Source organism: Varanus komodoensis, unplaced genomic scaffold (genome assembly GCF_004798865.1).
Source record: "Varanus komodoensis strain SLA01 unplaced genomic scaffold, ASM479886v1 scaffold44_3, whole genome shotgun sequence".
Lineage (NCBI taxonomy): Eukaryota > Metazoa > Chordata > Lepidosauria > Squamata > Varanidae > Varanus > Varanus komodoensis.
In genome coordinates, this window is record NW_025336010.1 from 1,829,329 (window position 1) to 1,857,315 (window position 27,987).

Sequence of the window (27,987 nt, forward strand, 5' to 3'; positions counted from 1 at the left end):
AGCCAGAAATTTAACGAGGCAAAGTGGAGGCAAAACCACAAGAAAAGCACAGGGATATCAGACATGGTAGGCTTTCATGCAGTTAATAACTACAGCTGGATTTCTATCACTAGTGCTATTCTGGTTGACACCCCACCCCCCAAATTAAACACACCAGGAAGACAACAGTCCTTTGTGAAGCAGGTACTGGATTGCATAGAAGATCCCTGTTAACTGTGCTAGAGAAGAAACTATGAACAGGCTTCAAGGAAAGAGGGCGGTTCGATACCAATAGAGCGAACCACGGCTATGGAAACACAACATTGTGCATATGGTTTTATTGCAACTATTTGCCTTTGCTGGTATAGTACACTGAAGTTCATTGTTTTCAACAGAACTGACACCTTAGTAGTAATTAGGATCAAGCCACAAGCAGTGCAGATGAACACAACTTCTCAAAAACAAAAAAGCAAGAAGGGTAAGAAGAGAAGTATGGCAGAAATGCACATAATACAACCCAAGTTTGAATCCCACAACCAAGTAAACACTACATTCAGGTCCTTTCAGCCTGCATTTTTATATAAACTAGCTGTTATGTGCAAAGGAAAAAAGTTTCTTATATCCCTCCAAAGTAATCTAATTAGCACAGTAACTTCCAAGACCAGCCCTGCACTCAAGACCCAGGCAGGATTTACTTCTACCTGGCGGAGCACAATTGCCTTCTGGATCCAGGTGCGTCTCCAAAACATAACCTCCTGCAGTCCTTGCCTTTGGAGAAAAAACAAGAGCAACTGGAAACAGAAGCTAAATTCACCACCAGGAACCATTCTTTGCAAGGGGTTCTACTTAATGTAGCACTCAGTGAGTATTCTGCAGCATGGTATCTTTATTTACCTGCTTCCAAAAAGAGGCAAACACCAACATGTTGGCTAAGGGTCTGTGATTAAATATTTGTTTTGGTATCAACAGGTGAATTGAGCACATGTTCATTTTTAATCCCTTATCCATCCCGCCCCCCAAGCCCCAGAAACAGATTTTTCCCATTCAAACTTAATATACTTTTTTCTATAGCAGCAAAAACACAAAAGCAAACAAAAGAAACCAAGATAAGGAATCTGTTCATTAGCAGGATCACTTTGTATGAACCACGGATGTGCTGAACAGCAACTTTTGCTTCTGCTTCTTTTTCTTGCCTCTTTTTTCTTCTGCAAAGAAAACAGAATCTGGTTCTAGGCTACTTCCAGAAGCAATGCCTCCCAGCCATATTTGCTAAATTAGATGGATTACTCCCAACTAGCAATTTCCTTTTTCAGCCTTCATACACAAAGGATCACCCTGCCAGTTTACAGCTGGAGGGCTCTCAGCTTCCCCTTTCCCACTTGGCAGGGGGCAAATGGAAAGGCATTTGTGGAAACAAAGGATCAAGACAGCAGCACTGAGAAAGAAAAAGCTGTAACTCCTCCTAGGAGGACCTCCCTCTGCAAGCTCCATTCCAGAGTCTACCAGGCTTTGGAACAGGAACTGTCTCTATTTCCAAGCAAGCCCTCAGGGCTGATACCTGGCTGGCCCTTTGCCTAAGACAGGCAAGTACAATCTGCTTGGCGCCAGGTGTTCAGGAGCTGCGCATACCAGCACATCCATGCTGACTCAGAAACAAATGTGCACAGCGCATCTCACCCATTCCACTACCTCGTTGGATCAGTTTTTCTCACTGGCAGTGGCAATCATGTATCAGGATCTTGAATTAGGGTCATGGGTGCAGGGAAGTGGAGAGAAAACTAATCCAGGGTGGAGGCACGATGGAAGTGCAGGCTGTGCATCCCAGGCCTTGAGGGGGTGGAAGTGACCACAGCCAGTTCCAGAGGGTGCATTCTGGGTGGAGAGTCTGAGGGCCAGCTGGGCATCTCAAGCAGCAGGCCTGGCTAAGCCTTGCTCCCATGACATCACAACAGTCACAGCAAGAGAGCAAGCCACATATCCCCAGCACTGCCGGGGTTCTGGCCTGAAAATTAAGCAAAAGGAGGCGGCCTAACGCAGCTTGCCTACAGTGCCTCACCCCGTGCTTCAGTGCTTCGCACTCCTGCTAGAGGAATGCAAGCGAAGTACAGTCGTGGCTGGCGCCACGTGGAGGAGGGACAGCCACACTCTGGAAGCTGTGACTGCCAGAGGCTCAACTGCACTTGCACCACACACCAGAGGCACACCATGGGCATGTCTCCCTTTGCTTACCCAGAAGGTTGTCAGAAGTGGATGGTTTGTCTAATTTTAGGAAGGCTGCCTCAATAGCTTGGCTGAAAGAGTTCTGGAAACTAGGCACGGGCACGCGGTCCGAGTTATCACTCTCCCCATCGCTGTCTCCTGGAGCTGGAGGTGCCAGGGTGGCGTTCTCTTCTGGAAGAATTCAACTGTTCTTAGAGCACTGGAGAGGCAGAACAGGCCTCTAGTACTAAGCTGAGGCCTGCAAGCCCTTTCTCTGAGGCCTAAATACTAACTTTTGCCTGGCAGATTTTCTTCTTGTCAACTTGCCTTGATTTATTATTTATGCATCATCTTAACATATGCTAATATGACACTGTCTGATCAATATTTTGATTCTTGACTGGTTTTATATGCATCTTTTGATTTTCCTGCTAGAGATGTCTGACTGTATCACCATGAGGCACCTTTGCATGGTAGGTATACAAATACAAGCTATATATTTAAACAGCCTTTAAACACTGCTACTCCAACAAGTCCCTATCTCTTGAAGACGCTCAAGGACCACTTGCTTACCTTTCTTCTTTGGTTGAAAACTATTCCATGTTTCTGGTTTTGCTTTCCCAGCCCTCAACATCTATCAAAAATAGAGACAGGAAGTCAGGACCAGAATCCAAATCAGCCACGCACACAACAGCACAATTCTACTAATTTGCTTCCCCCGCATTTTTTATTTTTTTTAAGACCAAAAACAAAAACAAAACAAAACCCCATAAATACATCACAACAATAACAAAAACACAATAAAAGTAAATAATAAAGTGCCCCCACCACCCCGGAGACCAATGCTACCACCATTCACATACTATAACAATAATATATAATATACTTCAATTAATTCCATAACCCTTCCAGAAGTTCATATAATTTTGACTGGGTTTACAGTCTTTGCCTTCTATCAGTACTGCTTTTACAAAATCTTCCCAAATTTCATTATATTTATTTGCTTTCATTAACCCTATTTTAATTTTTATTTCTGTCAGTTTATCACTAATTACCATGTTCCATATTTCATTATACCATTCATGTCTTTGCAAAACCCAATTCAGTTTCATGCAATCCTACTAATTTGCAACTAAATGATGATCTCTGGATTAAATGGCAGCATATAAATCTTCTCAATAAATAAATGGCAGAGATTATAGGCCTGCCAAAATGCATTGCAAATGACACCCTTTCAGATCCGATTCGGTCATTTTATAGTTCCAGATGCAGTCTCAGTTTTTGCTTGATTCACATCCGACTCCGTGAAAGTTGTTTGTACTAATCAGTTGCAGTAGAAGATCCTGTACAAATTACATACTTGGGCAAATGAAGGTAGGGGAGATTCCTCCTCCAGGCTCCCAAAACACAGTGAAGGGCTGCCAAGACTGCCTGCTGGCAACAGTGGCGTCAACAAGGATTCTGCAACAGAAAAACCACAGGTGTGATACAAGAATCAATTACTGTATTAAGGAAGCCTATTCAAGAGGCAGGGCACCAAGAGTTGGAGCATCTGTGCCGTGCCTTGCCTTGTGCATTCCCCACCTTTCAAGTCTTACTACATTTGTGTGGCTAGAATTGATTTTTAAATAGTGCTGAAGGGCCACCGTACTTTTAAGATCCCTGTTTCAGATGCCTAAGTACTCTGTTGGAGAAAGTACCTGGTTGCTCAGCAGCAACAGTTATTGCCAAATGGATTCTGCTGTGAAGCAAACAATGAAACTGCCGAGGCCATCTGAAAAAGTGGAATTCAATCCTGTACAGAAAGAGGGCACTGGTTGGCTCTTTCAGGCTGCTCACCTGGCTGAGAAACAGGACTTGTATTGACAGAAGACAGCAGAAGGTAGCTTTGGTTCTCACCAGCAGATTCTCCTGAACAAGCACTGAAGGCAGGGAACTGTTGCAGATTTTCTAAAGCAATATGAACCTCAGGATCTAGACAAAAAACAGAAGTTCTATTTCTACGACAAGCCTATTTGCTTGCACAAAAACACTCCAATGCAGCTACTGGGGCCAATTCAAGCACCATCTATTCCCTTGCGCATATTTTATTTTCCTTCCAGAGAGATGGCTAAAAGTTATGCTGCTCAGGAGACTCAACTACCTGAGCAGTCAGTTGACTTTAGTATTAAAACAGGTTTGTTCCATTTCCACCACTTTTACATATCCGTTGGCTATTTCTTGTCATGCTACCTTTGGTGACCTTGCCCCACAATGCCAGCAAAATTCATCCTTTAAAACCTACTAGGATATGACAACCAACACAGCAATTCCCACCCTTCCATTTTTGTATAGTAATTGCCATGAAGATCCTTTCTGTTGATCTGTTAAGTCCAAGATTACCACTTACATTTGCCTTGCTTCTTATTTTCCTCCATCTCAATTCTACGCTCCCTTCGTCGCTCATCACGAGCTTTCTTCTGTCTCAGACGTTTCCTTTTTTCAATATCATCTAAGAAACATAGAAGCATAAAAACAGAGCAGGTCAGAAGGGGCCTTCTGGGCCATCTAGTCTGATCCCTGGCTCTAGCCAGCTCTGCTCATGATATGCCCACCATGTGCATGTCTAGCCTGTCTTTGAACACCCTCACCGATGGGGCCTCAGCCACCTTCCAGGGAAGCCCATTCCACACCCTCGGGGTCCTAACTGTCAGGAAGTGCTTCCTGGCATCCAAATGGAACCTTGGCTCCCTGAGCTTTGCTCCGTTGGAGCGCGTCCTGCCTTCCTCTGCAGGGGAGAATAGGTCTCTACCCATCTCCATGTGACATGGAGGCAACATATCCCCTCTGAGTCTCCTCTTCTCCAGGCTGAAGAGACCCAGTTCCCTCAGTCTCGCCTCATACAGCATCCCCTGCAAACCGGCCACCAACCTTGTGGCCCTGCGCTGCACTGACTCCAACCTGGCTATATCCTTGTGAGTCCTGAATGAGTCTCCCTGTTGGTCAAGACCAAAGCAAAGATGTCCATCCCCCCCACCCACCCAGTCACCTCTCGGACCCTGTGTGTGAAAAACCCTCCCTCTATAGCTTCTAGGAAGCAACGTGACCTGGCTGTCACTGCTGAGTGAGTCTCCCAACCACTGGGAGAGATTCTAGGTGAGGCAAGCGGCTAACAACAAATCAGTTGTCCCTCTGCTCCTTCCTGCCCCTTGGGCAGAGGGGCAGCAGCTCACTTCCTTTCAGCCCTATTCCTTTAGTTGGTTTAATTTCCTACTTGCAGGGTCTAGCCTTCACCCATGTCAATATTTATTGCTTTGGAAAGCCAATAAACACACTTCTCCTCTTAACATAAGCCTTACTGGAAACACACACATAATCCTTTCTTGATTTGCTCACAAAGTTTTCTTTTTCATTTTTTTAAAGAACAGAAAACATAACTTCTAATGCTCACCTGAAAATATTAGCAGTGTTTCCTTCGAAATGACTGGAGGCTTCAAAGCCAATTCACAGATGCTGAACTCACATGTAAGTGGCAAGTGACACAGGTAACGATGACGCTGCCGCACATCCTGCAGAAAGGAGTTGGGACTGGTTATAAGGCCTTGGACTACATCCTCCACCATGCCAGAAGTCACTTCTGTGGACAGCATGCTGACCCATCATAATTTAACCCAACCCTCCAATGCTCTAAGCAAAGAACAGCAGCCAGAGCATGTTGCATCACGAAACCCTATTAAGCTTATCCACCCAGACACACCCTGTGTTCACTACGACAGGTTTTAGCATTCCTACCTCAGTGAGAACTCATGCAAGGGACTTTCCTCAGCCAAATCCTGCCAAGGCCAAAACGGCAATTAAGAGGACTATTACCTCTGTCATGGAGTGGCCAGATATCTCCACCACAGTCGCAGTGATCTTTTCTGGGCTCCTCTCCAGACTGCCATACTCATGCACAAGGCACCGTACATTCACAGGGTGAAGATACAGACACTGCCCATCCTCAGCTACAGTATTGGAAGAGAAGTCACACAGCAAGCATTGAAATCATGAGCTGCAAACTGCGCAAAGAGCTACTGGGCAGTACAGAAATACATGTGATGTTCACAGAATATTAGAAACATAGAAACAGCGAGTCAGAAGAGGCCTCTGGGCCATCTAGTCTGACCCCCTGTCAGGTAGTGCTTCCTGGCATCTAAATGGAACCTTGGTTCCCTGAGTTTTGCTCCGTTGGAGCACGTCCTGCCTTCCTCTGCAGAGGAGAACAGGTCTCTACCCACCTCCCTGTGACATCCCCTCACATACCTGTATGTCGCCAACAGATCCCCTCTGAGTCTCCTCTTCTCCAGGCTGAAGAGACCCAGTTCCCTCAGTCTCGCCTCATACCCCATCCCTGCAAACCAGTCACCAATCCTGTGGCCCTACGCTCCACTGACTTTAACCTGGCTATCTCCTTTCTGTAATGAGGGGCCCAAAACACAATACACTGGTTGCAGGCGCACCAGAGTCATATAGAGTGGTAATAATACCTCTCTCGATCTAGAACAGCAGACTGTTCACCCCTTCTATGCAACCAAGGGTGACGTTCGCCCTCTTGACCACCGCATCACACGGCTGACTCTTGTCTAGCCTGCAGTCAACCAGCACCCCGAGGTCCCTTTCACAAGTGCTGCTCTCCAGTCACTTGTCACCTAACTTGTACTTTTGACACCTATTCCTATGCCCCAAGTGCAAGACCTTGCACTTATCCACATTGAACGCCATCCTGTTGTCTCCTGCCCACTTCCATAGTCTGTCCAGATCCTTTTGGATCTGGAGTACCTGCTCCTCAGTTGTGGCCACTGCTCCAGTTTTAGTATCATCTGTGAATTTGACCAGCAGACTGTTCACCCCTTCTTCCATGTCATTTATGAAAAGATTAAACAGGATCGGCCCCAGGACAGAGCCCTGGGGACCCAGCTTTTCACTGGCCACCATCCCAATGATTCCCCACTAATGGTTACCCTAATGCACCAGACAGTGCTTTGGTGTATCCCAAAACTCCTCAGTTTCTCCACCAGGATATCATGGGGCACTTTGTCAAAGGCCTTGCTGAAATCCAGGCATACCACATTCACTGCATCCCCTCCATCTAGCCATCTTGAAACCTTGTCATAGAATTCCACAAGGTTTGTCTGGCAGGACCTCTTTTTGAAGAACCCGTGTTGTGTGGCTGCCAGCCTCCCTTCCCTATCTAGCATCACTAGATCTCTCTCTATTATGAGCCTTCCATTGTTTTTCCTACAATGGACGTAAGGCTAACCGGTCTATAATTCCCCATGTCCCTTCTACTCCCCTTTTTGAAAATTGGGACCACTGACGCCACCCTCCAGTCCTCTGGAACTTCACCTGTTCTCCACGAGGCCTCAAAAATGGAGGCCAGCGGGCGTGAGAGAACCCTGCCAACTCTCTAAGTACTCTTGGGTGTAACCCATCAGGGCCTGGCGCCTTTGTAATGCCCAATGCCCTGAGGAGCCCCTCAATTTCCACTCCTTGATATTAGGGGTGGAAAAGGGCCAAGGAGGCCACTGAGTCAAACCCCTTGCTGTAGCAGGACACCAATTCATAATACCATGTGGATAATGATGGCAACCCACCGTAGTTCCACCTGAGGCAGCAGCCCTAAGTTTATCACAGTTCTCTACATGAGCCCAAGGAGCAAACATCCCATAAGGCATTTGACCACCTCAGCTTGGAACTATACAAGGTCCTATCTAAACAGTAAGTGTGCTCTCTTTTCTCTCTGCATGCACATGCATCTCTCAGCACTCCCCCATCCTAATAAGCATTCTGTGGCTGCACTGAGCATGCCTAGCCACCCCTGGGGTCTTCTGGGGGGCCGGGGTGGTTCCCCCTTCCCCTCAATATTTCTTGCATTTCTATAAACCTGGTATCTCCCCTCATCAACATTAACTTAACTCAGTTAAGTTATCCAGAATGGACATCTGGCATAGGAAGAATATCCTGGATAACTTTAGAAGTCAGCCTTAAACTTTAAGAGCAGCAGATAAAGAGGTGCTGTGGCACAACTGGGTGGCATACAAATGTTTTAAATAAAATTAAATAAACAAACATTCAGAGGCCAACCAGCCAGGTCAAAAACCTGTACTTGGACTTGGCACTCAGTCTAATTATCCAGGCAGGGCCTGCAAGTTGTATTCAAAAAGCTTGAGATGGAATGATTAAGTGGGATGATATAAATTGGTGTCTTGCAACAGCAGGGGATTGAACCCAATGGATTTCTTGGCCCCTTCCAACTCTGCTATTCTATGATTCTAAGAAGTATCATAATTATACGAATGATATAAATAGATTTCAACAATTACCTATGGGCCATGCTGCACTGGGAGAGTGCAGACTGGGGGTACTGCTATTCAATGAAAGTCATTCATTTGCCTCATTGTTGTGAGGCAATTTGTTAAATTTCAATATGTTGCTAGCCAACACTATCATCAAGGGCCACCACATCTCTTCTCTGTTCCACTCCCAAGTGTTTTTTGTTTTCCTGGGGGAAGGCAGTCATAGTTCTGAGGTGCTACACTAACAAACTTTGAGACCATCCTCCAATATGGTATAGTGTTGTACTAACCTTGGTAGAAGTAGTAGAAAGGAGAGCTACTTGTGTGTCCGCTGCTGACTGCAGTTTTAGATTTCTCACAGACAGATTCAGTCCGACTAACTTCTCCCATTTCACCTGTGCATGCCAGATCTACACCAGCTTCTTCTGCATCAGTCACCACATCCTCTTCTGTCTCAGTAGGGCATGCATGTCCATTTGAAAAATCCACAGGAGACTTCAGGACTTCATCATCAAATGCAGAAAGATACTCTAGAACATGCTGTTCACAGTAGAAAGTAGTTAGTATCCATTTTCTCAACTCATTCAAATTCTTTAAGTCCCATGAGAAACTCTGTCCCAGTCCTGCTGTTATTCTGCAAATGTTGATGGTCGCTATGCCCTTTAAGGAGCATGTCGCTTCCCCAGCCAGCATAGCCAATGAGGAGGAGTTGCTGTTCAACAACAGCAGTGGGTCATGCATTCTCCTGCCCTGGTCTAGAGGAAACAAGATTTTACGGTCACCCTGGAGAGGGTGACTCCAGTTTAATGGCCCCTTAAGCCATGCTTACTCCAGTCCAAAGGGCTGAATACTACCAAAGAGAAGGGTGCATTTTCAGTAGTATTCAGGCTCTCACCTTCCTCTCCTGGGACACTCCTGCTTCTTTGTCAGATGACTCTGTCATGACTAATTCAGCCACAGCAACGGCAGTGCCTGCAACATCACTGTCTTCATTTCTGTCAGACATCAAGTTGCTCTCTCTATCCTAAAAACCAAGCCAGGCAATTTTTATCTTGACTCCACACCAGTATGTACAACCTGCTCATTCCCATTGCTTTTGCTTGTCCTGGGGTACTGGAGATGCACTTTCTCTATAAGCCAGGGATGCAATATGAGTACCAAAGAAAGGATGACAGAGTTACCTCCCTTCAACACACTGAACTTTTGTTTATTTGGGGGCCTGCTACTTCCCTCCTTCCCACAATGACTATGGTGACCATAGTTATGACTCTACATAAGCCTAGACAGAAGTCTACAGTGACACACTGCACAAGCCTGTTGTGAAGCTGATATGCAAACCTGGAACCTCGACTAGATCAGGCTACTCCCACTGCAGTACACAGAGTTATTTTGCTCTCTCCCCTCCAAATTCAAACCAGTTGCTCAAATGGGGAAATATGCAATGAAGTTACTCAGTGTTTCTGGTAACCTGTGTCACACTGTACCACTACAATCCAATGATTTCACACCACATCATATTAAGCAAAGATTAAAGGGTCCTCACTTTCAACTCCTGAATAGCTGCTTCAATGAAACATGCTTCAGGGGTGTGCTTATTCTCCTCATACTGGCGCAGGAGTGCTGCTTTCTCCTCCAAAACCACCAGCTGCAGCACTTGAGCCTTAGAAGCCAAAAGCAACTTTGAATACTGACCGTGTTCCTCATCTGGACAAAGAAATACATGAAGTAAGTTACACACTGGAACACACATAACAATCCAGTATGGATACACACTGAAGGCCAGCCATCTACGGTCTGTTCTTAAAACTCCAGCCTGCACAATTGTAGGTGCTGCAACAAGCCTATCCTTTCCATAAGGAACTCCTAATATTTAAGACCTATTTATGAGCAGAAAGAGACTGTGAACACAATGAGGGTGTCCTTCAGCTGCCTAATCAGAGATATGTGCTCCAACCCATCTTGCATTTAAAGACTTATATATTTCAGTAGAGAAAAAACCTCAGGCAGGGCCCAGCACCAGTCTCCCAAAAAATGTAGAAAGAAAACCAGGGCACAGCGAGAATGAATTTCAATACCTCTACACCAATGCCCAGAGTATGGGAAACAAGCAACACGAACTTAAGCTCATAGTACACAAGGGCAATTATGATCTTATAGGAATAATAGAAACTTGGTGGGATGACTCACATGACTGGAACTCTACAATTGATGAATACAGCCTATTCAAGACAAATAGAAAGGACAAAAAGGGAGCTGGAGTTGCACTATATGTGAGAGATACATATACAGTATCTCCACAGAAATTCAAGAACAACTTAGTAGCCCCACTGAAAGCATCTGCCTAAATTAAAGGGAGCAAAAAATAAGAAAAAAACAGTTGTTCGCATATATTACTGTCCCCCCAGTCCAAAAGAGGACATGGATGCAACCTTCGAAAAGCAACTTGTCAGCATTTCCAAGAAGAATGATGTACTCCTTATGGGGGACCTCAGTTTCCCTGATGTACACTGGGAGACAAATTATGCCAAGCATGGCCCCTCCAAGAGGTTCCTGACATGTGTTGCTGACAACTTTCTCCAGCAGAAAGTAGAGGAAGGTACGAGAGGATCAGCTATCCTCGATTTAATACTAACTAACAGGGATGGCCTGGTGGACAAAATAACAACCATGGGAACTCTCGGGGAAAGTGACCGTGTGACACTTGAATTCTCGATTATGAAGGAGACAGGGTAACTGGAGCCAAACTAGCATCCTGGACCTCAGGGAAGCCAACTTTAACAAACTCAAAAAATGATAAGCGAAGTGCCATGGCAACACACCCTTCAGGGGAAAGGTGTCCAAGAGATGTGGGAAATCTTGAAGCACAACTACAAACAACTCCATCAAGAAAAAAGTGTAGAAGACTGCAGAGGAAACCCACATGGCTCCACAAAAGGTTAGGTGACAGCCTGAAAGAAAAAAAGAACATGTACTGGAAGTGGAAACAGGGCCAGGCCACGAAGGAAGAATATAAACAAATAGCACGGAATTGCATCAGGAAGTCTAAACCAGAAAATGAACTAAAAATAGCAAGGGAGTCTAAGAACAACAGGAAAGCCTTCTTCAGATACATCCAGAACAAAAGACTTGAGAAAGAGAAGGGTGTCCAGCTACTCAAAGTAGATGGCAGAGTAATAACAGGTGACAAAGAAAAGGCAGAGGCTCTCAATTCCTACTTCGCTTCAGTCTTTTCCCACAAGGAAATCTGCAATCAAGAGGAAGTACAAGCTGGAAGTGAGAGATGGCAGCCCAAGATTGACAGACAAATGGTCAAGGAATACCTAGGTGAAATAAACACTTTCCAATCACCAGGGCTCGATGGACTCCATCCCAGACTTTTAAAAAAGCTAGCAGAGGAAGTCTCAGAACCACTGGCTATTATCTTTGATACATCTTGGAAAACAGGAAAAGTGCCAGATGACTACAAAAGGGCTAACGTTGTCCCTATGCTCAAAAGGGGAAAAAATATGAACCTGGGAATTACAGACCAGTTAGTCTGACGTCAATCCCTGAAAAATTCTGGGGCAAATTATTAAAAAATTCATCTGCAAGCATCTTGAAGAAAATTCAGTGATTAATAGAAGCCAGCATGGATTTATCAAAAATTAATCCTGTCAGACTAATTTAATCTCATTTTTAACTGGGTAACCTCCCAAATGGACAAAGGGAACACTGTGGACATAATCTACCTAGACTTTAGCAAAGCATTTGACACAGTGCCACACCACATTTTGATAAGCAAATTAGCAAAAACTGGACTAGATGGAAAAACTATTAGATGGTTCCAAAATTGGCTGCTAAATCAGTCACAAAGAGGGTTCATCAATGGCACCTTCTCAAATTGGATGAAGGTAACTAGTGGGGTGCCACAGGGTTCAGTCCTGGGCCCAGTGCTCTTCAACAGCTTTATTAATGATTTAGATGAGGAAGTACAAGGAAAAATAATCAAATTTGCAAACAGTGTAAAACTGGGTGGAAGAGCAAATACTCTAGAAAACAGAACGAAGACCCAGGGCGATCTTGATAAACTTGAACACTGGGCTGAAAGCACCAGAATGTGATTCAATAAGGACAAGTGCCAAGTCCTCCAACTAGGAAAAAGAAACCAAATGCACTGATACAAGATGGGGAATACATGGCTCAACAGAACTGAACAAGAAAAAGATCTTGGAGTAATTGCGGACAACAGGCTAAACATGAGCCAACAATGCGACGCAGCTGCCAAAAGAGCAAATGCTCTTTTGGGATGCATTAACAGAAGTATTACTTCCAAATCACGAGAAGTAGTAGTTGCTCTATACTCCTAACTAGTCAGACTGCAGCTGGATTATTGTGTCTAGTTCTGGGCACCAAGATTTAAGGAAGATGCAGATAAATTAGAAAGGTTCTAGCAGAGGGCAACAAAAATGATCCAGGGTTTGGAAACACTGCCCTGTAAGGAGAGATTGAACTGGGCATGTTCAGTCTTGAGAAGAGAAGACTGAGAGGGGACATGATATCCCTCTAGAAGTACCTCAAAGGCTGTCACAAAGAGGAAGGTCAAGATCTCCACTTACTAATGTCAGAGTGTAGGACACGGAATAATCGGTTCAAGCTGCAGCAACCCAGACTCAGGCTGGACATCAGGAAAAGCTTCCTCACTGTTAAAGCAACAGGAGAGTGGAACCAGCTGCCAAGGGAGGTGGTGGGCTCTCCCACCCTAGAGGCATTCAAGAAGAAACTGGACTCCATCTGAGTGGGATGGCATAACATGGTGTCCTGCAAGAGCAGGGGCTTGGACTCAATGGCCTTCATGGCCCCTTCCAACACTTCTGGTCTATTCTATGATTCTATGAGTCAATTTCTCACTTTTGGAAGTAGCACGTTCAAATTGTTTGCACACATTCTGAGCATCAGCAGGCTGTCAGCTCTGTTATGGCCCTTATGGAAGAGCATCAAGTAACACTGCCAAAATATGCTTTTGCACTCCTATTCATTTCAATGGGGCCCATGCAAAATTAACTTTGAAGCATATTGTGCCCCATTTTACAGATGCAGTAAATGAAACACACAGGCCACAGTTCATGCAAACAGCTTACCTCCCAAGTGAACAGGCTGCTCCACATTTGTACGCTGTGACTTTGGCAGTGCCATCAAGACCCCTTTCTCCCGTTGCATCAGCTGCATTGTAATTGTATCTCCAATTGCATACTGACGAGTTTCTAGAGCAACAACACTGTTAAAAAAAAGGGGGGGCAAGTGTTGAGTAATAGGTGACTGGTTATCTAACCAAACTAAGATATTGCTCAGAGAGCTTGTTTACCTTTTGAGGTCCTTCTTGTGAACAGCACCATAACAGATGGGACACTTACTCCAGGTCTTCTCACTCAGAGAGAGATAATGCAGGATGCAGGCCCAGCAAAAGATGTGGCCACAACGGGTGATCTTGGCAGCAGTGGGTGGGTATAAGCATATTGGGCAAGAGGGCACCTCATGGCTACAGATCCGCTAGGAAAGTGCAACAGAATCGTTTATTATGCTCCATTATCTCAAAAGTACTATTTCCTTGGGAAATCTCTACTCAGCGGGGTTTACCATCCAATCCACCAGCTTCTTCCCCAAGCCTCCAAGAAATCCCCAGGCAGGGATGCTTTTCCTTGCTTAAAGCTCACAAAAGGATCTGAGAATCAACCAACTTCTCATCTGACCTGTATGGAGCAGCTGGGAGGATGGGGCCAGAAGAAAGTGGATGTGAGAGAATATTAATTACTAGTATGAACTGCTTTCCTTAGTATGGTAAGTCATACTAGCAGTCTCCAATAGCCCCTTGGTCTCATCCAGTCCACTGTTACAGGTCTTGACCACTGCTCTAGGATATCAGGAACCTGCTTTGGCCTAAGAACTGGGCTGGTCCCAGGAAGTAACACTGGGCATGCCAGCAGCGGACCCAGCTGGTGCCAGGATGCAGCCTTCACACCACAGCCCAAACTTGCATACACTTAACCATGAAAAGGACTGCCTTCCCTGCCGTCCCGCCTGTCCTGTGGAGTGGCTGGACGGTGGCACAAAGGCAGTTGTTTTCCACCAGCACTGCATCTTCTCAGTGCTGTCCAGAGGAGCTTTTCCATGTGGTTCATGACCTACTATATTCTAGCCTAGAGAAAGAAATTATGGAGCCTCAATAGCTCTCTGTGATGAATTTGCTTGGCACTAGAAGATAAATTCGCTCAGATTCATTTTGAATTGGACATCACAATTGATGCAGTTTCACCAACAGAGGCACCTAGAGCAGAGTCTGGTTTAGTTTTATTGGATGAGCTTCTGTTATTGAGACCCGAGGATGTGAACAAGGTGCTTGGTTAAGTCTGGACCACCAACTGTGTGCTCAACCCTTGCCCCTCATGGTTTATTACAAGAACCAAGAGAGGAATTTCTGCCTGGGTCCAGGAAGCTGTAAATGCCTCCTTGAGAGAGGGAGTGGCTGCTCCTGAAAAAAGCTTAACTTGGCCTATAGTTAACATTCTCCCGATCCAATAGTCCCTTCCTGGCCAAGGGGCTTGAGCAGGTGGTGCCTGAACAGCTCTGGGCACCCTTGAATGAAATGGATTATCTAGGTTTTTTTCAGATGGAGAGGAACACAGGAGAAAGTCTTTTCAAACAGACCTGACAAACAGGACTGTGCATAAGGGTGCTCACAAAAGGGCCTCTCTTGCAGTTCTTAGGGATATGGCAGGTTTGTAACAAAACAGAAATTCCCTCAGAGACCTGGCTATTTTCCAGAGCGTATTACCCAAACTGTCCCATATGAAGTTAAGCTGAGCAAATGACAAATTAAGCTTAGCAGACGAGAAGCAGCCAGTTTATATAAAAAGGATGTAAGGTAAGGCAAGTCCAGTTCATTGCTACTAACCACTTGCTCCACAAAATCCCAGTTGACCAAAGTGTCTGGGTCAGTGAAGTGAACTGTGTAGTCCTGGTCATCACACACCACAAACTGGCAGCTGGAAAGAACACAAGCTATTTTAAATAGATAATCACATATTGCAATTACCTGGTACTCATGAGTTAAAAAGGAGTCTGGATAAGCAGTGATCCTAATCACAGTTATCTATGACAAGACTAAGAATAGCAGCATTTCTAGTGTCTACAAAGGCAAGCCCCAATAGTAGCTACCATCACCCCAAACATCCTGTCCATATTTTGGCTGGGAATAATAATTCTAATTAACACATCTGGGGTGTGCCAGCTTGGGGAAGGCTGCCAACCTCAAGCAGAATACTACGTATAAAATGGTATTAAAGGGGAAGAAAAATTGAGAGTGCCTCCACTATCTTTAACTACTGCCTTGAACTACAGTAGTACCTCGGTCATGAACGCCTCAGTTCACAAACAAATCGGGTTGCGAACAGAAATTTCAGAAAAATTTTGCATCAGGTTGCGAACTCCGCATTGGGTGACGATCGTGATCGCACCCATCTTCCCTGCACGAGTGCAGTCACAGTCGTGCTCGGGGGGGGTGGGGGAGATGGCCGTGATTGTGCTTGCGAAGGTGGGGAGATGGCCACGACTGCAGTTGTGCTCGTGTAGGGAGGACAGGCGCGATCATGGTCATGCGGGGGGGGGGGGGGGGGGGAGGGATCTTTTTTGTTTTTTGTTACTTTTTTGTTGTCATTTTGTTTCAAATTTTTGTGATTAAAAAAAAATGGTTACAGAATGGATTAACCTTATTTACACTGAGCCTTATGGGAAATTTGACTTGGCTCACGACCAAGTTGGGTTGTGACCAGAGTCATGGAACGGATTACGTTTGTGAGCCAAGGTACCACTGTAGGCAGAAATGTTAAGATGTGTTTATAGAACAAAAATTTCTGAAAGTTATGTAAATCTAGTATATCAAATTAAAAATGCACAATAATCCTTGGTGTTCTTAGCTTGATAACCAGAACAGAACCTGCTTCTTTTGCCTCCATAATGGCAGAAAGATTGAAGAAGTATTTAACAGACTTTATTCATTCAGATCAAAATGGTTTTTTACCTAAAAGACAAATGAATAATATGAGAACTATCTTGGACATCTTAGATTATTATGAGATGCATATGGAAAAACCAATGGCACTGTTATTCCTGGACGCACAGAAGGCTTTTGACAATGTTAATTGGCAGTTCATGAAGCAACAACTAGTTCAAATGGAGTTTGGTGAAAAGTTCATTAATGCGATATTAAGTATCTATCAAAAGCAGTCTGCTAGGATTATAATCAATGGAGAATTTACAAATACTATAGATATACAAAAGGGTACAAGACAAGGATGCCCACTATCACCACTGTTGTTTATATTGATCCTAGAAGTGTTAAAGAGAAATATCAGGGACAATATGGACATTAAAGCTACTAGAATTAGAGATGAAAACTATAAATTGCAAGCATTTGCAGATGACCTAGTTTTCATAATTGAGGAACCCTTAGTAACAATGTCTAAACTCCTACAAAGGATTGAAGAGTATGGCAAGGTTACTGGGATGAAAATAAACAGAGAAAAGATGAAATTGTTAGTAAAAAGTCTCACACAGGAGCAGAGAAAAACTCTGGTGGAACAAGTAGACTTCCAGATTGTTAAAAAGGTTAAATACTTGGGAATTTATCTTACAGTTAAGTGTACCACTCTGAAAGAAGACAATTATGATAAACTATTTAAGGAAATTAAGAGTGATTTGGAAAAATGGGCTAACTTGCAATTATCATTGCTGGAAAGAATAGCGCTAGCTAAAATGAATATATTGCCAAAGATTTTGTTTCTATTCCAAATGATTCCCATAAAAATTGATAGAAAATTTTTTGATGATTTAAATGTTCAAATCTCAAGATTTATATGGAGAAAGAAGAAACCAAGGAATAAACTAAAAATACTTCAGGAGGCTAAAGAGAATGGGGGGTTTGGTCTTCCTGATTGGATGCTGTATTATCAAGCTTCTGTTTTAAAGTGGCTAAAATAATGAATAACTTTTAGAAATAAGAGAATCTTGTATCTTGAACGGCATGATTTGCAAATGGGTTGGCACGCTTATATGTACTATGAGAAGTGTAAGGCACATGGTTGTTTTTTAAGTCATTATATTAGGAAATCATGTCGGTGTGAGAAAAGTTAGACAAAACTGTATAATAAATTACCAAGATGGCTTTCACCTATGGAAGCTCTTGTACATCCAAATGCATTGAATTTTGAAATGATTGTAAGATACGATGACATTTTGGATAATGATGGAGGACTGAAACTGAATCAAGAAATACAAGAACAAGGATCTAATATTTCTTGGTGGCATAAGGTGCAGATACAATCGAGATATGCTAAAGACTATAGAATGCAGGGCTTTTATAAGGTTTTTACAGCATTTGATCAGGTGATGCTTAAATCAGATGAGAAAATGATTAAAAGATTATATAATTTCTTACTAGATATGGAAGATGAACAGGTTAAGGAAACTATGTTAACGTGGGCACAAAACTTTGGATATAATATTGAACTAGAAAAATGGCAAAAGCTGTGGGAGAGAAATATTAAGGTAACATTAGCATCTTCATATAAAGAAAACTTGTATAAAATGTTTTATAGATGGTATCTATTGCCAAATAGATTAGCCAAGATGTTTCCAAATATGTCAAATGGATGTTGGAAATGTAAACATAAATTGGGTACCTTCTATCATGTGTGGTGGACTTGCGATAAAGCGAAAATGTATTGGATTAAAATACATAAATGGCTTGAGGAAATGTTACAAAAATCTTTAGCTTTTAAACCTGAAGTTTTCTTATTAGGCATTATACCTGATGATATTAGTAAACAAGAAATTTCTTGACTTTACATGTAATTACTGCGGCGAGGATCGCATTTGCCCAACACTGGAAGAGTGAAGAGCCACCCACTGATGAACTGATCCTAAAAAAGATCTTGGACTGTGCAGAAATGGAGAAAGAAGATACTGACTTCTATCAAACTTGGGACTCTTTTTATTATTGGCTAGAGAAACAGGGCTTCGCATAGATTTAAATACGTTCATAAGTCAACATAAAAAGAAAAAATGTGGGGGGCTGACCCAGTAGGTCCGATGTTTCTGATGACTGATGTTGCTTTTAGTTTTTCTTTGTATTAGGTTTATTTAGAATAAAACTTATTAAAAAAAAGAACCTGCTTTATAAAGTTCTACTATACTAAGCCTAATTGGACTTGAAGTTCATACTACTATTATTCTGTAGAAAACATTTGCCCTCATAAGCAAAAGAAGCAAACTCAAAAACTGGAAACATTGAAACCAGCATTTGCAGAAGCATAGGAGTTTCACTAAATCCCAAATATACAACTTACTGGCTTCCTTCCCTTAGCTATCTGAACTAATAACTCTTATGCTGATTACCCACTCACTTGGCCTGCAGGAAGAGCTCCTTGTTGAAAGGTTTGTTCTCCCATCTGTTTCTTTTCCCCCAGGTGCTACGGCTGCTCCCATCAAAGTGGCTTGCTTGGACACGAGGTTCAAAAGTAAAATTCAACAAGTGGTTTAGATTAATCTTCTTGGGGCCAGAGAACTGGGCAGGGCTAAACTCTGCCCGTTGAGCCTCTGCTACCTTTGAAAACAAGCAAAATGCACAGTTGGGCAATATATCTCTCAGGCTTTCCCTTTCACAATATTTAGCTAACATTAAAAGCTCACATAATGAGCTTTTTAACGATACCAGTTGAAGTGTCTACAAAGGCAAGCCCCAAATATGGAATGAGGATGTAATGCAGAAATGTAATTATCTTAAAGTACAACTAAATTACTGCTATACTAATATGGCCAAGTGTGGTTTAGTGCAGGATTTGGGACTGAGGCCATCTGGGTTCTAGTCCCTGTTCAGCCACGGAGCCAAATGGATGCATTTGGGCCATAGACTCTCAGCCCAACCTACATCACAGCATTGTTGTTATGGGTATAAGGTTGAGAAAAGGAGGAAGAGAATGATGTTAGCGGTTTTGAATTCTTCAAAAAAAGAAAAAAGTGGGATATCAATCTAATAAATAACATAAATGATAACTAATACAGTGAAGATCTTTAGGGCTTCTAAGAGTGTGCTAAGGATGACATGTGCAAATAAACTCCCAGAAAATAAAAATATTCAAATGTAAAATGTGCACGTTACAAAATACAGTTTAGGAATTTTTTAAAACCTTTGGGAAGGCTAATGCATCTACCCTAAAAACTAAATTGGAGGCCCTAAAGAATATTAAGAACAAGTATTGGCATATTAATGTGCCAATACTGAGCCCCAAAGGATATGCCATATGTCCATGTTCACCATTTTTCTGAACCTGGGGGCCAAGTTTAAAAATTCAGAAGGCTGTTGCATCAGACCATTCACATTTCTCCTTTGATCAGGTGAAAGTTTGTGACAGCCAAGACTCTTGGATTACGGTACGAGTTTGACTCAAATGAAAATTGCTTGAAAATGTAAACAATTAGAACCTTGTCCTGAACTGAACTGCATCTTATGCAAATATTTAACAAGGTTTATCCCAATCATGTATAAGAAATGATATAAGCCATGTGAAATATTTGTATTTCAATTATAGCAATGCTCATGCAGTAATTACTTTTAAAGACGGGACCTGGCCCGCCTGATACTTAATTCATCAGACTGGTCGTACAAAAAGTAGGGGATGGGGGAAGTCCAAAAGATGCCATGAAGTCTGTATTTTAAATCCAGCCTCAAGATGGGGATTAGGGACTGCATGCTAGGAAGCTGGGACGAAGTGGAGATGACTGATCCCCATTTCTATAAGCAAAGGCTTATTACCTAGATCTAGGTTGTTCCTTAACAGGAATGTAACAGAAGCTAAAGAGACTGTAGGTGGTGCACAACTCTAAAATCATCAGAAGACAAATTGTGTAGTATGCTCCAGTGCAGGGATAGATGATCTATAATTGCCTGGGAGCCAAATTTCCCCTCCTATAACAAGTAGCCAAGATGGATAACATCAAGGTATACATCCCACTCCCCTAGTGACATCATCCTCCATCCTACCCATTTGGTTTTTTTCCATGCAGCAAGAGTTGTCAGTAATTGGACATTACAAATGGCATTCTTGGCCCAAACTCTCCAGCCTAGGAAGAGAAACTGGAGCTGTGCCCACAAAAGGTGCCCAAGCCCCCATGAGCTGTACTGAGACCTCTGCGGTCTAAATTAGGCCTGCATACTAGAAGTTTATTATTTGTTAGGTTTATATCCCACCTTTTTTCTTTTAAAGAACTCAAAGTGGCTTGCATCATTCTCCTCTTGAACTTATCTCCACAACAACCCTGTCAGATAGGTTGGGCTGAGAGTTTTATGACTGGCCCAGAGTCACCCAGTTGGCTCCATGACTGAGCAAGGACTAGAACCCAGATCATCTGAGTCCCAGTCCTGTACTCTTAATCACTACACCAAACTGGCTCTCCAGCCCTGACCCAATGATGTACGGGGGCAGGGGTGCTTTTCCAGTGCCTTATTTTTCCCTACAGAAAATGTTCCATTTCAGAAGTTCATTCATAAAAACAAGTTTAAACAAACTACAAATATTGGGCAAGCATGGCAGTTTCCAAGTTGTAATTAATTATTTTTTGGAAAATTAACCTTTCAAGTATGTGAGATAATACATATATTCAATTGAAACACAAATGTCTCCTGATGAAAAGGAACTCATAAGCAGCGATATGAAACTGAAAGTGTCACCATAATGTAGGGAAAGGAAACTGAACCCCATAGAAAGAGATGAGCAGTTGACAGCGTATCAGGTACAGTTCTTATGGTTACTAAAATCAATGTGTCAGTAATATACAGTTTTGTTTTTCTTAAATTACCTGAAAGAAATTACCTGTTATTTTCTTTGGATTTTTACAAGCAGTTCAACAACAACTATGCAATATAAATTTTAAATCAGGTTAAATGTGTGTGGTGCACTGGGACTAAAAATTAACACAGGGCCCATTAAACTTTATTTACTAAATATCAGTAAAAGAAACATGCTAAATTAGGCCTGTGCCTCCTATCCTTTCTCTGTTCAAATGGGCATGGCTTTGGGAACAAATGCTCACCTCATCTCGTCTTCCACCATTAGAAGAAGGACTAAAAGCTTTGCCACCATTACCCTGGCCCCCTCTCTGAGGAGGCATCTTGTTAAAAGCTTTGCTTTTCTGTGAAGTGGGACGACGGGATTGGCTGGAAAAGTTTTCATTTTTGGGATATGAAGTTTCTCGTTTACGATTATAACGCTGTTTGGATCCATTTGCATTTTTTCCATCTGAAAAGATATAAAACTAGATTTTAACATGTCTGAACTAGAAAAGCTTGAGACTACAGCTAAGCTTATCAATTCAGCTGAAACCAGGCTTCCCCATCCCAGTGCCCTCTGAATGATTTAAATTACATCTCCCAGCATCAATGAACATTCGCCCAGTTGGAAGTTTGGAGCTGATGGGAGTTAATGTGCAAAACATTGGTGGGCAGCTGGTTCAGGAAGGCTAGGCTAAGCTATAAGCAATCATTACTGCATCAGGTAGTTTATACTGTGTCAAAAGCAACATCCAGCTAACAGGGGAAGTCAGGGGAAGTTTTGTCTAGTGAAGTATATTGTGTATGACTATAAGAATGACACATGAATGATGGAAGTGCAAAGTCTAAATATGCTACATTTCATCTAAATAGCTTCATTATGATTCATTCCCAGAATAACCTATTATACCTGTCTGCTACTCTTAATACTTAATGTAGTTGCTCTATTAAATCATGGGTCCTCAAACTACAGCCCACAGTCCAGATCCGGCCTGCCATGGCCATTTATCCAGCCCACCATAGAGGTTTTGGACTTGCCACGTGCACATGTGGCGAGGCGGCGGCTTGCTCATGTGGAGATAGTTTTGGACTCGCTCGGAGAAAACGATCTCCTTGCGAGCAAGCCACTGGCTTGCTTGCAAGGAGATCCTTTTCTCCGAGCGAGTCCAAAATGCAAGCTAGCACCTCACTGTACAGTGGCTTGCTTGCACAGAGATCGCTTTCTCCAAGCGAGTCCAAAACGATCTCCACATGAGCAAGCCAGTGCCAAGACTTGCTCGTAGCTTGCTCGCAAGGAGATCGTTTTGGACTCAGAGAAAGTGATATCCGCGCACGCATGCCCCTGCCTCACTACGCCTGCGCGTGCCCCTGGCCCGGCCCGGCCCGGCCCGCACCCCCCGCCCACACCGCCTTGGCGGCCTGTGCCCATCACCAGCACCTTTCAACTGGCCCCCTGCTGAAAAAGTTTGAGGACCCGTTTTAAATCATGTGAAAGAAAATGAAAAACTAACAAACAGAATAAGCATTAAACCATGTACTCTAGATTTGCACACAGCAGAATGCATTTATTAACACGAATTTGTTAATGTATTTACTTTTGTGTTTCATGGCATTCATTTGTCTATTAAATTGGGAATTATTTATATGATGCTCTTTCCCCTCTTGGCAAAGCCAGGTCAACACACACTGTGACTTTATTAAACAAAGCCAGCCTTCTTGCATCTATTGCAATATAAAGTTTAAGACTGTTGTCCCTTGGAGGCAAACAGACTGCACCACCACTAGTTTTGCTGTGAAGTGTAGAATAATTTTAAGGAAGATTCTACAGATAGGGCAGACCACCTGAGAATTCTACATATACCACCTAGAATTCCATCAAGTAGGAATGACAGAATATAAATGTAAACAAACATTCCATCGCAAGAATTCATTCATTCAGAAACTGATATTGCTGATGCAAATAGGTAAGAAAAATAGTACAGCTTGATCTCACAATGATCTTGTCTACCAAGATAACACTTTTACCCAGGGTTGCAGCTTTTCAGCTAGCAGCCACACTTCTGTAAAATGCATCTTATATTCTGCAAATACAGGGCCAACCACAACATAGAGATTTTCTTAAAGCACAAAGGGACACTACATACCCTTATTTTGTCACACAAATAGTTACTCTTGCTCTGTTGGAGTGTTGGCCATTATGAAGGAGATTTTGAATGAGATCTTAACCATTATATGTAACACATCATAGTAATCTGAAAATTGATCATGAAAATGTCTCAATTTTATAAATACTTAATTTCAGTTGTTGTGGTACCCAGTTGAGCAAGACTCAGAGAGAGAGAGAGACTGCCATCAAAATAGCGAGCTTGCATAGCTTTGCTAATTACAACCTTCATCCATACTCAGATAAATACTTGCATAAAAATACAAGTAAAAGATAGTTGATTCCTACACAAGCATTATAGGGGGTTTCTGCAACTTGAATCTCTTATCAAAGAACTTTTCTCCAAGAGTTGCAGGTATATACAGTATATCACAGAAGTGAGTACCCTCCCCCACGTTTTGTAAATATTTTGTTATATCTTTTCATGTGACAACCCTGAAGAAATGACACTTTGCTACAATGTAAAGTAGTGAGCATACAGCTTGTATAACAGTGTAAATTTGCTATCCCCTCAAAATAACTCAACACACAGCCATTAATGTCTAAACCGCTGGCAACAAAAGTGAGTACACCCCTAAGTGAAACTGTCCAAATTGGCCATTATTAGCCATTTTCCCTCCCCAGTGTCATGTGACTCGTTAGTGTTACAAGGTCTCAGGTGTGAATGGGGAGCAGGTGTGTTAAATTTGGTGTTATCGCTCTCACTCTCTCATACTGTTCACTGGAAGTTCAACCTGGCACCTCATGGCAAAGAACTCTCTGAGGATCTGAAAAAAAGAATTGCTGCTCTACATAAAGATGGCCTAGCCTATAAGAAGATTGCCAAGACTCTGAAACTGAGCTGCAGCACGGTGGCCAAGACCATACAGTGGCTTAACAGGACAGGTTCCACTCAGAACAGGCCTCGCCATGGTCGACCAAAGAAGTTGAGTGCACGTGCTCAGCGTCATATCCAGAGGTTGGCTTTGGGAAATGGACGTATGAGCGCTGCCAGCACTGCTGCAGAGGTTGAAGGGGTGGTGGGTCAGCCTGTCAGTGCTCAGACCATACGCCGCACACTGCATCAAATTGGTCTGCAGGGCTGTTGTCCCAGAAGGAAGCCTCTTCTTTAGATGCACAAGCAAGCCCGCAAACAGTTTGCTGAAGACAAGCAGACTAAGGACATGGATTAGTGGAACCATGTCCTGTGGTCTGATGAGACCAAGATAAACTTACTTGGTTCAGATGGTGTCAAGCGTGTGTGGCGACAATCAGGTGAGGAGTACAAAGACAAGTGTGCCTTGCCTACAGTCAAGCATGGTGGTGGGAGTGTCACGGTCTGGGGCTGCATGAGTGCTGCAGGCACTGGGGAGCTACAGTTCATTGAGGGAACCATGAATGCCAACATGTACTGTGACATACTGAAGCAGAGCATGATCCCCTCCCTTCGGAGACTGGGCCGCAGGGCAGTATTCCAACATAACCCCAAACACATCTCCAAGACGACCACTGCACCCTGCTAAAGAAGCTGAGTATAAAGGTGATGGACCGGCCAAGCATGTCTCCAGACCTAAACCTTACTGAGCATCTGTGGGGCATCCTGAAATGGAAGATGGAGAAGTGCAAGGTCTCTAACATTCACCAGCTCCGTGATGTCGTCATGGAGGAGTGAAAGAGGACTCCAGTGGCAACCTGTGAAGCTCTGGTGAACACCATGTCCAAGAGGGTTAAGGCAGTGCTGGAAAATAATGGTGGCCACACAGAATATTGACACTTTGGGCCCAATTTGGACAGTTTCACTTAGGGGTGTACTTACTTTTGTTGCCAGCGGTTTAGACACTGATGGCTGTGTGTTATTTTGAGGGGACAGCAAATTTACACTGTTATACAAGCTGTATACTCACTACTTTACATTGTAGCAAAGTGTCATTTCTTCAGGGTTGTCACATGAAAAGATATAATAAAATATTTACAAAATGTGAGGGGGTACTCACTTCTGTGATATACTGTAGCTCTGACAGTCATCTGTTAAGTCCAGCACTGATAACTGGGAGACAAGAAAGCAACACTGCTGTGTCAGTACTGTTACAATGACCATAATAGGATTTGACGATTACATCCTCAATGTCATCTACCGGCTACGCAGACTAGAACATAATCAGCACTGTACATATGGTGTACAAAAGTTAAAAGCAGATCTTGTTCCACCCAAACATTTTATCTTCATGCTACATTCATCAGTAGTAACAACCAGCAATTGGTTCAACTTAATTCATCAAGAAAAAGCTTCTCCAACTCAATTTAAATTTTAAAAAGACATAGTGCAAATATCTCAAACATCAGGACAACAAATCTTGGGATCTCCAAGGCCTGAGAAACACAGGCCTTGACATGAGCAGAGCCACATGAACACAGCCTCTAAGGCCCTGCTGTATCCATGGACAGAGTCCTGTTCAGTTTAAGAACTCTTTAAATCAAAGACTAAAATAGAATGTGATGACTTGTTTCCAAAGATACATACACAGGATTATGCTGTTAATAATCATATAACTCAAACTGAAGTTAGGGAATGCAAGACTTGATTATACAGTGATACTCATATTGTATGGGTCTACTCCACAAGGTCTTTAAATTCAGTACCTATAAGCAGGGCTACTGAAGTGCTAAGTATTACACCCCCAAGGTAATGAGAGTTTATCATTGTGGTGTAGGAATTTTGAAGCCTGTTAAAGAGCAAGGTGAGGCTGAGGTAGTTTTTTTGCCGGATTTAAAATCTGATTCCGCCAAGAGACAACTTCAGAGTGAATGGCTTAAACCAGTATTGTAACTGCAGACTTTCTAAGGCAATAGATACAAGCAAATGGAAGAAGGCCAACTGTTCCCTTATGCCATTCGGAGAGCAACATAGAAATCAAATAGTATATAAATGCCTAAATAAAGCCTCCATAACCATTTCCACCAAGTCTTATGAAAGCAAAAAATGACTGATGTCATTGCTGAATGAGTTTCAACTGTATATGAAACTCTAATGAAATGTTTTTAAGATGTATGCATTGAAAAGTGCTTTTAAAGCTTTTTGTTAAAAGGCAACATGGGCATATTCTAGCTCGACATTCCAATCCTGAGAGTAGGCATGTTAATCCCTGGCCCCTCAGAGTCACAGCAGCAAAATCCTGTAGATACCCTTCTTCAACAAGACCTCTGGACCTCTAGTCCCAGAAATCGGGTGTGCCAAGCCCCCAACATTTGTTGCCAGACTCTACAGTGACAAGTGGAGCTCGAGACAAAGTAAACAGTAACTGTCACTGTTAACAGTCACTCTAACCTGCCTTATTATCTTTACATCCTTTTTTCCTTCAAGGAACTCCAGGCAGCTTACATAATTCTCCATTTTATCCTCAGAACAACCCTGTGAGGTAGGCTAAGCCAAGAGACAGGGATTGGTCCAAGCTTCATGGCAGAGAGGCGACTAAAATCCAGATTTCTTGGAATCCCAGTCTAACCCTCTAAATTTCACACCACATTCTCCTTCCTTTACAAGAACTCTACCCAACCTGAAGCTCTTCAGGCTCACCCTGCTTGCTCGTTCGCATTTTTATACCGCCCAATACTCAAAGTTCTCTGGGCTGCATGGGGATGATGGGCGTTGTAGTCCACCGGGCTGAGGAAGACTGGCTTAAACTTCTCCGGGTAGAAGAGACCCCACCCCAAACTCTCGGGGCAGGGAGCTCCGCCAACCGGTGCCACCCCGCAAGAACAACACGACCTGAGCGTATGGTTTCGCCTGGCCCGCTCCCCAATGTCCGCTGGTGCTGCCCCGCGGCCCGTCTTCCTTACCGCCTTTGGACTTGGACTCACCGCCGGCTGGACCAGCCGAGTTAGAGCGCGGCTGCTGCCCTTTGCCCCCTGCCGCAGAGGAGGGGCCGGAGCCGAGGCCGGAGCCGCAGGGGTTGCTCTTGTCCATCCCGACGTCTCGCGGGGCTGCTGCGGGGGGACTCAGGAGCATCCACGGGCGCCGCGGGGGCGCCGCTGCGAAGGCGGAGGAGGAAAGGCGAGAGCGAATGGCCGGGGCCGAGGCCCAGGCTCATGGCCCGGCGGCGGGGACGGCGCAGCGCAGTCGTCTCGGCTCCCTTCATGGCGACATTTTCCTCACTGCTTCGCCCAGACGAGGGAAGGGACGCGACGCGACGCGCTGAACAGGCCTCGAGTGCCGAGCAGAAGCTGAGGGCCGCCTGGTGCGGCCGGGCCGGAGGGGGCCCCTCGGACGGCGGAGCGGTCGAGGGAGTGTGAGCGGGGGTGCCTCGCGAGGCCAGACCCGGATGGCCCGGTGCCGGCGCGAGGGGCTGCGAGGGGTAGGAGGGTTGCCGCCGCCCAGGGAACCCCCCCCCCGGGCCGCCTCAGCCCGACTGTTTCTGCCTCAGCGGTGTCGCCGCTGCCCCGTAATGGCGACGAATCGCCAACAGCAGTGGCAGGAAAAGACCCGGATGAGGCTA

The 27,987-nt window shown here is 43.9% G+C and overlaps 1 protein-coding gene across 2 annotated transcripts; it reads right to left on the reverse strand.

The window, feature by feature from the left end:
- Positions 1-302: 302 nt before the first annotated feature.
- Positions 303-27,946, reverse strand: RNF10 (ring finger protein 10). Of its 2 annotated transcripts, none has more exons than XM_044444141.1 (17): positions 27,353-27,946; positions 21,615-21,820; positions 18,929-19,128; positions 15,421-15,511; positions 13,834-14,018; positions 13,610-13,746; positions 10,036-10,196; positions 9,388-9,516; positions 8,783-9,032; positions 6,028-6,161; positions 5,609-5,726; positions 4,568-4,669; positions 4,018-4,152; positions 3,539-3,639; positions 2,752-2,812; positions 2,209-2,370; positions 303-1,184 (listed from the first exon to the last, which is right to left on the reverse strand). In XM_044444141.1, exons 1-17 carry the CDS (start codon positions 27,498-27,500, stop codon positions 1,111-1,113), a joined length of 2,394 nt encoding a protein of 797 aa, XP_044300076.1. In that variant the 5' UTR covers positions 27,501-27,946; the 3' UTR covers positions 303-1,110. The 2 variants fall into 2 exon arrangements, with proteins under 2 accessions (XP_044300076.1, XP_044300075.1); XM_044444140.1 differs by having other exon boundaries at positions 27,332-27,946.
- Between the last annotated feature and the right edge of the window lie 41 nt (positions 27,947-27,987).

Coding starts and splice junctions, on each gene's coding strand:
- RNF10 (XM_044444140.1), bottom strand. CDS start 27,500: ATGCTCCTGAGTCCCCCCGCAGCAGCCCCGCGAGACGTCGGGATGGAC. Junction 15,512..18,928: donor GAGCTCTTCCTGCAGGCCAA/GTGAGTGGGTAA, acceptor TGTTCTTTCCAG/CTGCCAGTTTGTGGTGTGTG. Junction 3,640..4,017: donor AAGTCCTGTTTCTCAGCCAG/GTGAGCAGCCTG, acceptor TTTCTGTTGCAG/AATCCTTGTTGACGCCACTG.